Below are 15,485 nucleotides of genomic sequence, written 5' to 3' on the forward strand. Positions count from 1 at the left end.
AATGAGATATACACAAATGATTAGGGAAATAGGAGAAGACTAAATGTGTGTTGAATAAGTGGGAATGGATGATGGGGAAATACAAAATCATCCAATTCAAATGTGTAAAAAAAATGTGTGCAGTGCTCTGAATGAAACAATGTATGTGCAAAAAGGAGAGAAGAAAAACGAAACAAAAAAAAAAAAAACACATGAATAAAACTCTATTACCCATATGTAGAGTTAAGGAGTGATCTCTTCCTAGTGGAGCGCAGTGGAGGAGTGAACTGTCTGTCTGTCCCAGCTCATATACCCCAGGCCCTGGGCGGATCCCTGCCAGCGTCATGCATGATGTCTTTTGCAGCTGTGAGAAGATGAGGGAACACTCACAGCTGAGGATAATCCATACCTCAGTGGGTGCCCATCCATCTTAGCTGCAGCATCAGGTGGAAAAACAGAACAAACAAAAAAAAAAAAAACACTTGAAACTATTTATATATGTGTTTCCATCAGTTATTGAGAACTTTTTTTTATATTTTTTCCAGTTTTGTTTTTCCTGGAATTTATCCATCAATCAATTGAACATATGGGCTGTTTTTGCTGGGTATGTTGCAGTCATTTTTCCGGGGTTGCGATGTGCTCAGCTCCCTCCCTACCTCCCATTGTGGATCACAAGGGGTGGTGGGGTTCGATCTCAGCGCATCGGCGCCATGCATAAATGGGCCCCTCGAGTGGTGTCAACAGACACTGCAAGGTGGGAGTCTATTGTTTGTTTTTGTGTTTTTTTTTTTTTTGTTCTGTTTTTCCACCTGATGCTGCAGCTAAGATGGATGGGCACCCACTGAGGTATGGATTATCCTCAGCTGTGAGTGTTCCCTCATCTTCTCACAGCTGCAAAAGACATCATGCATGACGCTGGCAGGGATCCGCCCAGGGCCTGGGGTATATGAGCTGGGACAGACAGACAGTTCACTCCTCCACTGCGCTCCACTAGGAAGAGATCACTCCTTAACTCTACATATGGGTAATAGAGTTTTATTCATGTGTTTTCACCCCGCAGGACTGGTGAGTCCTGCGGGGTGCCCCTCAGTCTGTGGTAGCTAGGAGGGTGGGCACAAGCCGGCCATCACAGCTAAGGTGTTTTCTTACCTAACTTTGATAAGGTTATTTACACGAAGTGTGGAAGCCTGCAGCGGGCCTTTTCAGTCCCGAAACGCATGGCGGTGCTTTACCCCTTTTGAGGAGAGTTTCCTGAAGAAATTAACATCTGATTGTTGACCCACCCCCCAGATATCCAGGTTAAATAAGGTAACCACGATTCCGGTGGAAGGGACCCCTGCTTTAAAGGACCCTGCCAACAGAAGGGCCGAGGCAGGTTGCCCAGTCCATGTTTACGTTGGTGGGGTCAGCATTGCGGCCAGTGTTGGCCACAGCCCTGGTGGCCCTGAATGGGCTAAATTGTTGCACCGTGAATTGGAAAAGCAACAGGCTTCCCTGGTCTGCGTGGAGCTGGCGGACCAGTTGGTGCAGGGCCTTAAGTATGTCTGTCTGTGCCTTGGATATGTCTTCAAACTACAGCCCCCCAGTTGTTCAGCAACTACAATTCCCACCATGCCTAGTCATGTCTGTGTATGTCGCGTTTTACAATGCCTCATGGGACGTGTAGTTCTGCAACAGCCTCGGTATCGGCTGTGGTTCTACGACGCCTAATTTGGCTAAAATGCTGGTACGTGGACCATCCATCTAAGAAAGCACTGGCAGATTTGCCCTTCCAGGGAGAGAGGCTGTTTGGAGCCTCACTGGATGACATTATTAAGAAAGTTACTGGGGTTTAAGAGTACGTTGCTCCCACAGTCCAGGAAAGGTAAGGAGCCACGCCATAGGCAAGGGCCCTCCTTTTCCCCTCAGAAGCGGATTTTTCGTCTGCCCAGGTCGACAGGTAAGCGTTCCCAGTCCGACAAGGTGCCCGTTGAGGGACAAAAGCGTCCATGGTTTCTCAAGCCAAACAAGCCTGCGAACAAATCTGTTGCATGAAGGTTTTCCCCCACCCGATTCTCTGGTGGTGGGTCGCCTTTGGGAGTTTGCAGCTTGGTAGACATCCTTACTTTCCGACAAGTGGGTCTGCGAACTGGTTTCACCAGGATATAAGAGTTTTTCTTGTCCGCCAAACAGATTTTTCTTACATCAGGGGACACAGAGCCATAGTAATAACTATGTGGGTTATATCGGCGTATCAGGTGCTGGACACTGGCATGCCCCTTAAGGCATGTACTTCCCCCATATAACCCCTCCCATTGCTGGGAGTCTTTCGTTTTTTCGCCAGTGTCTAAGGTGTTGGGCATGTGTAAGGATGTGTTGTACTGGGCTCCATGGGCAGTAATCCTTGAGAGCCAGCCACCCTGACTGGATCCATTCTGATGTCTCCGTAATGGACTAAATGGTACCCGGGCCTTGTAATCCGAAGACGCAAGGTTTTGCTTGCGAATGCTTTGAGAGCTGGGTCCTGGGATCCATTACTTTTTGGTAGTAAGGCCAGTAAGGCCAATAAGTTTACTAGCAGGGTCTTCTTGCAGGTCCAGGATTGTGGGTCAACCTCAGTGTTCCCCGGCTCCTGAAGGTTTCCCTTCAAGGTCTGGGACCCTACTGTGAAGGGGCGAACATTGGGTTTTCATCTGATAAAACACTGCTGTGAGGATAATGTAGGAGAGATTTTCTCAGGAAACTCTCCCATGTGTTGTGTTGTCATGTCTGTGTCACCACTGGAGGCTGTATTGAGCACTCACCATTCTGACGCTGGAAACAGCAGAAGCTCCACTCTGCTCTCCGTCTAAGCCAGTTCAGACCCTCCGGTAAGAGAAAGGGGTGTCTGATCACTTCCTGGGCCCCCAGATTGGCGATTTTTGTCTGGATTAATGCCAGCCAGCTGCTTTTTTATTTTTTCTTTCTTTCTTTTTTTTTTTTTTTTTTTATTTCTTTTTCTTTCATGAAGAAAGGTTTTTTTTTTTGGCAAACCGCGTGCGTTCACTGAGCGGGTGGTGTGCAATCTGACACTGGTTAGGAGGCACGCTGCTGGACACTGATGTTGCTAGCAACAGTAATAGTGAATACTGTACTAATGTCATTGACTGAGTGACAGTGATCAGGAGAGCAGTCAAGGGGTTAACTGTGTGCCCATCAAGTGTATGCAAGTGTGTATGTGCTGCTTTTACCTAGAGATCTGGCTGGGTCTCTCCTTGCTTTCAATTCTGAATGGTAACTGATGGCAGGGAGAAATCTAGCCAGATCTGTCAGTTGTGTTTATCAAGTACACCGCACCGTAAGGGTATGTCACAGTATATGTGACTTCCATGCACCAGCAGTAAATGTACTTCTGGTGATCAGCAGCCACTTTGTTCTGTTTGTAAACAAAGCAGCCAGGGGATTTTAATCTTATACCATACATTTTATCCTAGATGAGGCTCTGATATGAATATTTAAGGGGGACTCCTAAACAATAAAAATGGCATGGGGTTCCCCTTCTTTCATACCAGGCCCTTCAGGTCTAATATGCTTTTTAAGAGGAACCCCACATACACTTTAGGCTTATGAATTTACATTTGATTGTATTCATTTATTTTAAAATTTGGCCTGAGATTTACTATTTTTTTTTTTTCATGGCATTCTAAGCAAATGTGATCTAATTTTAGTTGGGATAATGCAACATTTTGTAGCATACAAGACTGATCATTCACCTATGAAACATTGCACTATTCTTCACACTATATATACATACATTTATATCCTTCTTTTCATCCACCATTTCTGCTTTTTTAATTATTAAACAACTTGAATGTTTTTTTTTTTTTTGCAGGCTGGAACAAGATGTAAAGAAGTTAAAAGCAGATTTGCAGGGCAGCAGGCAGATTGAACAGGATCTGCGCAGTCAGATCAGTGTACTCACAAGCACAGAGCGGGGAATTCGAAATGAAATAGGGCAGCTCAGACAGGAGAATGAGCTGCTACAAAATAAGTAAGTCTTCTTTCACTAAGAAACATTGAAACGTAAGTTTCCCATCACTGAATAATGTTGTTTTTTTTTTTTTTTTCCCCTCTCACCAGATTGCATAGTGCAGTTCAGATGAAACAGAAAGACAAGCAGACGATCAGTCAGCTAGAGAAGAAGCTAAAGGCAGAGCAGGAAGCTCGAGCGTTTGTAGAGAAGCAGCTAATGGAGGAGAAGAAAAGAAAGAAATTAGAAGAAGCCACAGCAGCGAGAGCAGTTGCCTTTGCTGCAGCAAACAGGTAGTTTTGTATTGCCATGTGTAAAAATTAGAATAAAGTTAACATGTGGTAGGTTTTATTTATCGTACATCATGGGACACAGCGCACCATAGTAATCACTATGTGGGTATATAGGCACCTTCAGGTGACTGACACTGGTATAACCAATACAGGAAGTTCACTCCCTATATAACCCCTCCTCCTTCCAGGAGTACCTCAGGTTTTTTGCCAGTGTCTAAGGTGTTGGTCACGAATGAAGATGTGCTCTGAAGAGCTCCAAAGCTGGATTTAAAAAGCCTCCATAGACCAGATCCATCCAAACTGCCACTGAGGCCAAGATGGATGGTACCTGGGTCTCGCAGAAGGAGGTTTTGCCTCTAACACCTCTTTGTAGGGCTGGACCCCGGGACCCAGGACTTTTTGGTCATGCTACATTACCTAAAGTTTTTTTCCTGGTAGGGTGCTAATACATGTTCATGGGAGTGGAACCCCTATAATAGGGACCCGGTCCTTGAAGGTTTGCTAACACAGCCTGCCATGATGGGTGAAGTTTGGATCGGTCGGTCTGTTACAGCAGTATCCTGCAGTGAGGAAAAGGTAAGGGAAGAAGCCTAGGAACTGTAAAGTCCACCTATGCTTTTTTTCTTCCATAAGTAAAATGTCATGCCTAAAGTCTCCACTAGAGGCAGTAAATGCATAACTTAGTATATTGCTTCTCAGTCAGCGCAGAAGTCCCAGCTAAACAGCACGTGTGTGTGTGGTCTCAGCCAGGGGGGATTCCTCATGCAGAACATTTCCCCCCTGGGGGAAGGGAGTTACAACAGTATCTTGTATCCCCTCCTCGGGGGTGCGACAGCTTTCCTAAGTTGAGTTTTTCAAACTTCCTGCCTCCCAGCCCTCCCTTCCCTCTCGTTCAAGGAGCTTATCGAATGCCGTGCGTGGACTAGTTCTAGTTATACAGTGGGGGTGACGTGTGTAATTGAGGGGGTGTGGCTTAAGGCACGGCGCGGTATGCGGGATGTAAGTCTGAGGAGCATACATCGCTGGCGACAGACGCTCACAGCTGGAGTCGGCACAAAGGACACAGGAGTGATGGGGGCATGTAAGATTGATTGCAGGCATTTCCAGTACAGGAAAGAACATTTACACTAAAACTGAACTTTATTAGCATTCTTTTGCTAGACTATTTGCACAGTAAGTGTGCATTTACTTGGTGCCTCTGTTTATTTGTGCTCAGCACTATGGCTCCCCAAAAAAACACTACAAAGGTACCAGAAATTCCACCCCCAGGCGTTCGGAACTCTAGTTGTGCCTCCACACTGTCGTCCTCTTGGATACCAGATATGGTAGGCCAGGGTGAGTCACTGGGACCAATTGGTGCAGCTGCTTCTCACGTTTTAGCCCCTGTATACGTGAATGAAGATGCATTTTCCTCCGCCCTGCAGAGCCTAGAAGGAAGATTAGTGACTTTAATCAAATCCTACATCCAAGGGGATAGGAAGCATGTTAGATCACCCTCCCCCCACCTCAGACCCCTTATCAAGTGGGTAGAGGATGGGGTGTTGCCTTCAGGCGATCAGGAAGAAAGGCAAACCGGTTATAGGCATACCCCACTTTTAAGTACGCAATGGGGTTTATTTACTAAAGCTGGAAAGTGCAAAATCGGCCTCACTTCTGCAGAAACCAATTATTTAAAGGCTTCTGACTAGTTTCCCTTTTCGTGGGGATCGACTATTTGGGGAATATTTGGACAAATACATTCAAACTATTTCTAGTGGAAAGAGTACTCTTGCCAGTCAAAAGAAAGTATAAACGTCCTTTTAAACTGACTGACAGAATTCGAAATCCTTATTATGAAGAGGCGCCCCCCCCCCCCCACCAGAGTGTGGAGAAGACTTCTGCAATACTCAGAAGTCTGCCAAGAGGAAATTCAGGACAGATCGGTCATCTCCACGGTGTCTCAAGCATACAAACTAAAATCTTGAATTTCCACGGTCTCTGAGATCAAACGTTCCCAAAGATCCAGGGAAAAAGCAATCTGTTTCGAGTATTAGACCGATTACTGGCTCAGGGGTGATCATACAAATCCCCACAGAAGCGCAAGGTTTGGGGTTTTATTCAAACCCCTTTTTACTGTACCAAAACCGATTGGAGATGTCAAACCCATTCTAGATCTAAAGAATCTAAATCCGTTCCTGAAGATCCACTCCTTTCACATGGAGTCGATCAGATCAGTAGTTTCTATCCTACGAGGAGAACTTCTGGCGTCTATTGACATCAGGGATGCGTATCTGCATGTCCCTAAGGGCACAGGGCATAACAGTATTGGTGTACCTAGACAATCTATTGCTAATAGACCAGTCGGTATCTTGTTTGGAGCAAAGTGTATGCATTACAACCAGTTACCTGGAAGCTCTGGGTTGGATTCTCAACCTAGAGAAGTCTTCCTTAAAACCGCTAATCGTAGACGCAGCTCAAAAAAGGGTGATTTTTGCCTCAGGCAAAAATCAATTCCATAAGAGCTGGTGCAGATGGTCAGGTCCAAAGGAGATCGCTCCATTCACCTTTGCATGAGGTTGAAAGATGGTGGCTTAATTCGAAGCAATCCCCTATGCCCAGTTCTATTCAAGACTGTTGCCAAACAGTATCCCCTCTGCTTGGAACAAAACGATCCAAGCTTTGGACTTGCCAGTGCGGCTGTCCCCAAGGGTGTCCCAAGGCCTCAGTTGGTGGTTACTAACCCATAATCTGCTGAAAGGAAAATCCTTCAGACCAATTATCTGGAAAGTGGTAACGACAGACACCAGCCTTTCAAGCTGGGGAGCAGTAATAGAGAAGACAACTGTCCAGGGGCAGTGATCAAGAACCAAAAGTGCCTTGCCCATCAGTATCCTGGAGAATTCAGGCAGTGTGTCTGGCTCTGAGGGCCTGGACTTTCAGGTTACAGGTTTGTCCTGTCAGGATCCAATCTGACAATGTCACAGTCGCGGCCTATATCCAATCACCAAGGGGGCAACAAGAGTCTTGCAGCACAGACAGAGGTGAACCATATTCTAACTTGGGCACGGAACATTTCTTTCTGCCTATCGGGAGTAGAGAATTGGCAGGCGGACTACCTGAGTCGCCAGCAAATATTTTCGGGGGATGGTCTCATCACGCTGTAATTTTTCGGGCTGTTTGCCAAAGATGGACTCCGGACATAGATCTTCTAGCATCAAGATTTAACATGAAGTTGGTCAACTTTGTGTCAAGAACAAGGGATCCACTCACATGCGGAACACGTGTTTGTGACCCCAATGGGATCAGTTCTCACTGATCTATGCTTTTTCCCCTGTTCAGTTGCTGTCTCAACTACTTTGCCAGGATCAAGCGGGAAAGAAAGACGGTAATTCTGGTAGCACCAGCAATGGTCCAGGTGGACATGTATGCATAAATTGTAAAGATGGCAGTGGAGGATCCATGGTCCTTTCTACTATGACCAGACCTACTCTCACAGGTGCCGATATTCCATCCTACCTTACGAACGCAAAATTTAACGGCTTGGCTATTGAAACCCACATTCTGAAGAAAGTGGGCTTTCCAGGTCAATTATCTCTACCTTGATTAATGCAAGGAAGCCAGCTTCCAGAGCTATATAATATAGTTTGGAGGGCTTATGTTTCCTGGTGTGAAGCCAAAGTTTGGCACCCTCTGAGATATATCATAGGCATAATTCTTGCCTTTCTACAATTAGGGGTAGAGATGAAGTTGGCCTTGTACTATTAAGGGCCAAGTCTCAGCTTTATCTGTCTTATTTCAAAGACCGTTTGCTACACATTCTTTAGTCTGGGGTTTTATGCAAGGGGTGATGTGGATTAATCTGCCAGTTGGATCACCTTTGACAACATATTCCCTTAGTCCTTCTGACAAGGAAGTTGGTATTGGTTGCTATATCCTCAGCAAGGAGGGTTTTGGAATTGGCTACTTTCTTGTAAAGAGCCATACTTGATTATCATGAGGACAGAGTGGTGGTGTGCCTTTTTCCAAAACCATGTTCCAGGTAAGAAAAGTCGCTACATTGTCTTGATCTGATGAGAGCGGTCAGTCTATTTAAAGAGGACTGCTCAGATTCGGAAGACTGATGTCTTATTTGTTCTGCCCAAAGGTCCTAAGAAAGGACAGGCAGCATCTAAATCCACTGTCGCAAAGTGGTTTTGGCAGGTTATATGTCGCGTATGATTTAAGGGGTAAGATTCCACCTTTTCAAGTCAAAGCACACTCTACCAGGACGGTTGGTGCTTCTTGGGCAGTGCGTCACCAGGTCTCCATGGCTCAGATCTGTAAGGTCACAACCTGGTATTCAGTACATACATTACACCAAGTTTTATCAGGTGGATGAGGGAAGGCATGAGGAATATCGCCTTTGGCTGCAGTGTAAGTCCTCAAGTCTGGGGGTGCCCTATGGGTTCTCTCCCTCCCCTCAAATAGCATTGCTATAGGACGTCCCACATAGTGATGACTATGGTGCTCTGTGTCCCATGATGTACGATAAAGAAAATAGGCTTTTTATAATGGCTTACCTGTAAAATCATTTTCTTGGAGTACATCATGGGACACAGAGGCCCCCCTCTTTTTGCTTCAAAAACTGAGGTACTCCTGGGAGGAGGGGGGGTTATATAGGGAGTGATCTTTCTGTATTTGGAATATCAGCGTCCATCACCTGAAGGTGCCTATATACCCACATAGTGATTACTATGGTGCTCTGTGTCCCATGATGTACTCCAAGAAAATGATTTTACAGGTAAGCTGTTACAAAAATAGACATCCTAAAAATAGGATTTTTTATAAGCTAGGTTTTCTCAGATTCTGCTTTATGAATGCTGTTCTGTTTACCTTTTTTATTTTTTATTTTTTTTTTCACCAGAGGTGAATGCACAGAAACATTAAGAAGTCGGATCAGAGATCTGGAGAGTGAATGTAAAAAGCTGTCAATAGACATGAAAGTTAAAGAAGACCAGATAAGGGATTTGGAACTAAAAGTTCAGGTATTGCACCTTTCAATTATGCATATGGTTGGTATGTTCTCACCAGTGTAGTCATGGCAGATCACTTCAGAAGTCCTGGAGATGGATAAATGGGAGCATGAGCCCCGCATTCACACTGACTCTGACTTTGAAATCGTGCGACTTCATGCACAGGTGTCTATGCACGTTGCACCTGAAATCGCGAAAATAGTGCAGGAACCTTTTTTTCAAAATGGTGTGGTGCTGCAAAGTCACTCGTACCAATTTGAACAGTTCCATTGCCATCCATAGGGTGTAAATGGAGGCGTAGAACTTTTTTTTTTTTCAGGCAGTGTTGCCCTGCCTTTTAGGGGCAGGAATTGCTACTCCCATACATTCATTGTGTGTTAATTTCAGCTTGAGCTGCTCAACTCTGTAAACAGACTTTTTGCATCAGTGGAAAAAATAAACTGGAAAATACAATGCAAAATATTAATATGCAGCATTTCATGTTTACCAAACAAAAAAAATGTAAGTTTTATTTTAGTCCCGACCATACAAAATCACTGCACATACACACCCTTTAATTATCCTGAAGCTATTTTGGAGTGGGATTCTAATGTTTTTAGGATAGACAAAATGATTGTCTATTTTTAGAGCACACACAAGTAAATGCAAAACTTATTATGATTTGTGGCACAATTACAAGCCATACTTGGAAAGTACAGAAATGTGATGGCGTAAAATGACCACACTTTGGAAATCAACCGTCCATAGAGCCTTAGATGTATGCTTTCAAGCTACTGCTGTGTATTAGAAAATTAAAACCAGGATCTTATTGCTTCCTGCAGTAAAATGAGTTCTATCACAGAATATTTAACCACTTCTCGACCGGTGCACGACTATGTACTTTGGCAGAATGGCACGGGCAGGTAAACTGGTGTACAGGTACGTCCATTTGTAATTGCCGCCCTGCCATTGCGTACACGCTGGCGGCGTGCGCGTACCGGACGGGGCCCCCTGTGAGTCCGGTCGCGGGTCCCGCGGACTCTATCGCCGCAGGGATACCCGCGATCGTTTCACGGGGAGGCTGAACGGGGAGATGCCGATGTAAATGGCATCGCCCCGTTCTGCCTAGCAACAAGTGACACTGATCTCTGCTCCCTGTGATTGAAGCAGAGATCAGTGTTCTCTAACACACAGCCCAGTCGCCCACAGTTAGTAACATGCCCCTAGGACACACTTAACTCCTACACTGCCACCCCCTGTTTAACCCCTTCCCTGCCAGTGTCATTTACACAGGAATCAGTGCATTTATATAGCACTGATTGCTTTATAAATGACTGGTCCCAAAAATGTGTCAATGTCCGATGTGTCCACCATAATGTCGCAGTCACAATAAAAATCGCTGATTGCCACCATTACTAGTAAAAAATTTTTTTTTTATAAAAGTGCCATAAAACTATCCCCTATTTTGTAAACGCTATACATTTTGCGCAAACCAATCAATCGCATATTGCGCTTTCCCCCCGCCCCCCCTAAAATATGTAAATATGTATTGGCCTAAACTAAGGAAGAAAAATATTTTTAAAAAAAATATTTTGGGGGATATTTATTATAGCAAAAAGTAAAAAATTTGTTTTTTTTTTTTTTCAAAATTGTCGCTCTATTTTTGTTTATAACGCAAAAAATAGAAACCACAAGGTTGATCAAATACCAACAAAAGAAAGCTCTATTTGTGGGGGGAAAAAAAGACTTTTATTTTGTTTGGGAGCCACGTCGCACAACCGCGCAATTGTCAGTTAAAACAACGCAGTGCCAAATCGCAAAAAGTGTTCTGGTCTTAAGCCAGCAAAATGGTCTGGTCTGAAAGTGGTTAAATGTGAGATTTTATTATGTGGCAGCCTGGAAGTTTGGGGGCACAGCTAGCCCCAACTTGCAGATTGCTGACTGACACATTGGGGGGATATTTACTAAAGCTGGTGCAGCTGTGCATGGAAACAAATCGGCCTCTAACTTCAGCTTACTCAATTAAGCATTAACAATAAAACCTCTTAGCTGATACTGTTAGTATGCACAGCTGCACCAGATTCTGTGTGCTCCAGTTTATGTAAATCGCCACCTCATGTTTTCATTCTTTTGCATGTCCACTAGTTTCAATTTATCTAATTTTATTCTGGGATCTGATACGAAGACATTGCTTTCCAGTATAGCCACAGCAGCTTTGGGGATTGTGTTCCCCAGTCATTAAAATATATATATTTTTTTCTCTATGCCCATAATTGTATTTTGGTAAATTTTGTTTATTCCAGGAGCTACGAAAGTACAAGGAAAATGAAAAAGATACAGAAGTGTTAATGTCTGCACTTTCAGCCATGCAGGATAAAACACAGCACTTAGAAAACAGCCTCAGTGCAGAAACAAGAATCAAGCTCGATTTGTTCTCCGCACTAGGTGATGCAAAAAGACAGCTGGAGATTGCCCAAGGTAACTGGTGCCTTACTACAAGTTTACTCTTTCATGTGACTACTTTCTCTTTGACAATATGAAAAAACTCTATATATCACTTTTACTCTGAAATAAAACGCTTACTGCCTGCAGCATTCTTAGACCTCATGCACGCTGGACGTTTCCCCAGCTCCTTTGAATGTTTTTCTCTTGGCAGGAGAAAAGCCGATTAAAACGTGCCTAAAGCCACATTTTTCAACCACGTTTAGGCATGTCAAGCATTTGGACATTCAGTTATTCCATTGGCCATAATTTATTTTAGTCATTGAAATGAAGGAATGCTCAAGCGTTAAACGTGTCTATCGTTTAGGTGCCAACTGCTGTTTTTCTGCTCAATTGCTTTTTGGGGGAAAAAAATGCCCTTAAAAGCTGTTTTTGTTTGTTTTTTACTCCCAGTGTGTGAGGCCTTAGTGTCATGCTATGCTAAATGTGTGTTCTGTTTTTGTAAGCTTAGGGTTTTTAGGCTTCTTACGCAAGGGGATCTGAAAAAGTGTCAAACTGTGGTATTAATATTCAGACTGACTTTAACCTAGCATTGGTGTTTTGGTTTTTCGTATATTTCTATATATCCATCTCTGCATATTTGTATCTGGAACAAACATGAAGAAAGTGATGTCAGTCTGCTGCCCATTCTCCCCAGTCAGCGACCCATTGTTGAAAGAACTTTGACTACCCCTTCTGAATAGGCTTGTTGTATGACTGTCATTGTGATCGATGTGCCCCAATAAACGGAGTCACTAGCAGAAAAAAAAGTATGCAGCTCAAGAGTTTGATTTCAATCAGAATGGTTTCTCACAGGTCTAGGCCTCAAAGTATTGAAGTTAAAGCCAGGTAGCTAGAATTTTCAGAGCTCTGTCAATGGCAGCTGACATATTTCTCAACAGCCGCTTGAGTTTGAACACAATACTACTTTGGCTGTTTTTGTGTAAAAAAAAAAAAAAAATTGCTGCTTGACTATAGGCCAATAATTGATTACGACATTGGAATGAAGAGGTCGGGTCCTAGTGATGACCTCAGTGTGTGTAGTATAAAATTGACACGTGCTGTGAAAACAAGTTCGATTGTGGGACATTGTCACTTTGACTGGCAATCATGTCTTTCAAGTGTTTGCCTGAATGTGCAAACAGTTGTCATTCTGTATGGTATACATAAATGGGAACATCATTGAATTTTGGCAAGAATTTCAATAGTGTGAATATTTAGCCTATAGATCAAGCCAAATTAATAAAAATTTGGCAAAGATTCACCTAGTACAAATTCTGTTCCATGGCATCCAATATTTCCTTAAAACTAAAAAAAGAAAATACTTCCACCCTATGTAAGAGTGAATGTTACAAATTTTAATATAAAAAGAGCCACCTTCTCCCAGAGCCAACAAACACAAGACTTGTGGGCTGGTATCCCCTTAGCAAGGGATCTGCAAGTAAGCAGCCCCCCTGCTATGCTGATATTGGTTCTTATGTCCTTTATTATCTTAGGGTGCTTTGGGTGTCTCCACCCCAAAGCTTTGTTTCTGGTGCTAAGGGGCACAATGCTCATAAGCACTCATAGTGCCAGCAGGAGGGAGTGGGTATATGTACAATCTTCCTGCTTCTCACTGGTGAATTTGTTTTAGAAGTCCCTTTTGATAGCAGAAGGGGTCAAAGAGCCCAGTGCCTGTCAGCATTAAGTATTAGTGCTTTGGGAGTCCTGGCAAACATTTATGCTAATGCTATGTAAATAGAATGGATGTGACTGCTGCAATCTGTATCCTGTTGAATCTCACTAACTTTTATTCAGTGTGAATTGCTTAGTAAAAAATCATAAACATACTGAAATGTAAAGACTTTTTTTTTTTTTTTTTTTTAAATAATTAAAATGGTGGCAACTCTCGTGGTAAACCCTCAGTTGGAATGATTTGCACTGTGAAAGATTTTTTTTTTTTTTTTTTTTTTGCTTTTGCATCTGTGCAAGTGTTTGATTTTTTTTTGATTTTTTTTTTTTTCCCCCTCCACAGGTCAAATACTTCAGAAAGATCAAGAAATCAAAGACCTTAAACAGAAGATTGCAGAAGTAATGGCTGTAATGCCCAGCATTGCTTACACTGCAGGGACAAGTACCCTAAGCCCCGTTTCCCCACACTATTCTTCCAAGTTTGTGGAAACTAGCTCATCTGGGCTGGACCCTAATGCATCAGTTTACCAGCCACTCAAGAAATGAATGCCAGCTGCCATCAATCCACTCAGTACCCCATGAGTTTTGTCTGATTGGAGTCAACATGCAAAAGCATCTGTTGCAATTAAAGATGGAATTGTATTACAAGAACTGCATTTGTTGTACCTTAAACTGAAAAAAACAAAGCTGATAACACCATGTTGTGATAGGATGAGCGCAGTGTTTTTTTTCCAGTTTTTTTTTTTTTTTAATAAACCTCACAGAATTTTGCAGTTCATCATATAGTGGCTACACATGATTCACATGCGTTTTAATTCATTACCATATTTTTATTATACATCTGTGTTTGCAGTAATTTTGGTTACCGAAGGAATTGATAAACCACATCAAACATACTTGAGGGAATATTTTCTCGTTTTTGGAGAATATGAAGTGCTTTAATGAAACCTAAACAATCATACTTAATAATTTTCCTTTAAGGTATTTTTTTTTTTGGTTTCCCTCTCAACCCTCTAAAATATTGGTTTCTGTAAGTTCTGCTTCCACCGGGAGTAAGAGAGAAAGGGGGCTGCTGCACAAACATGGCTTAACTATTTATATTCTTGGTACTTTGGCTGACATTCGCAAACCCATCCCAATCACGTTTAAGTGTTATGCATTTCAACATATGGGAGAACATACAGTCTAACACATTCTATGCATTGTGGCACCATGGACACACCCCTCAGTGTTGCAGTGAAGTGCATTCAGAAAATCTACAGCTGTAATATGGGAAAGTGCTATTCTGTAGCCAAAGCTGTGAAGTGTGGAAGCACTGGAGAAACCCAGGTGTCATATCTGACCCTCAGATTGCTGCTGGCCTAATATGTTCAATAGGCCAGAGCTTGCCAAATGTCATTTTGTGTAGCGGTGTTTATGCTTAACATGATACCATTGAAGATCCACTGCTTCATCATAGATGGTTTGTGTACATTTAGATCGTTCAGAAGGTCTGGCATGTTTTACCAGCAGTACAATGATATGAACAAATCATCTTTGGTGATTCGTGCTACTGCAATCCTAAAAAATGGTTGTTACACTTCAAAAATACGCTAATAATTAACACATTCCTATAAAGCCACACTCCTTTCCAGATCTGTCCCACCATACCTTAAAACTGAGGGAAGTACATGACTTGTAAACCTGCTGCCACAAGATGGAAATGCTACATGCATGTGCCTGATTGCTGTCTAAGAAGTGTAATCCTTCCACTTAGGTCCTTGTCATCTTGCTATTTTTGTGGTTTTTATTCCTGAAAGTTGTAATCAAAACAGAGGGCAAACAGCATGCCTTTCTTTTATTGGTCGCCAATGAAAGCATCTTCATTTTACTACCTCCTGTCTTTAACTTTTTTTTTAATGTGTACTGCACCCTTTTTTTTTTTTTTTCTTTTAACCAATGAAAGGTTCATTAGGAATATTCCTACATCGAATGTAAATTTTAAAACCATCCTCATAATGTGCCCACCTTTTTATCATTTTATCCTCATGGCGTAAACATTACTTCTGTTGGTGTCCTTTTTGTAGAGCTCTTCCTGTACAACCAAAAACAAATGATTGTTTA

General features: G+C 42.8%; 1 protein-coding gene across 1 annotated transcript in view; it reads left to right on the forward strand.

Annotated features, from left to right (window-relative positions):
* The window catches only part of MACO1 (macoilin 1), a 112,226-nt gene extending 97,948 nt beyond the window's left edge, over window positions 1-14,278 (forward strand). Inside the window, exons 7-11 of the mRNA XM_077481891.1 lie at window positions 3,830-3,988; window positions 4,078-4,260; window positions 9,143-9,263; window positions 11,534-11,708; window positions 13,726-14,278. Of these exons, the coding sequence (XP_077338017.1) occupies window positions 3,830-3,988; window positions 4,078-4,260; window positions 9,143-9,263; window positions 11,534-11,708; window positions 13,726-13,928 (841 nt within the window). The 3' untranslated portion in view covers window positions 13,929-14,278. The remainder of the gene's footprint in view (window positions 1-3,829; window positions 3,989-4,077; window positions 4,261-9,142; window positions 9,264-11,533; window positions 11,709-13,725) is intronic.
* The last annotated feature ends 1,207 nt before the right edge of the window (window positions 14,279-15,485 follow it).

Source organism: Lithobates pipiens, unplaced genomic scaffold, assembly GCF_037356315.1.
Source record: "Lithobates pipiens isolate NorthernLeopardFrog02 unplaced genomic scaffold, aLitPip1_a1.2 Scaffold_16, whole genome shotgun sequence".
Taxonomy (NCBI): Eukaryota; Metazoa; Chordata; class Amphibia; order Anura; family Ranidae; genus Lithobates; species Lithobates pipiens.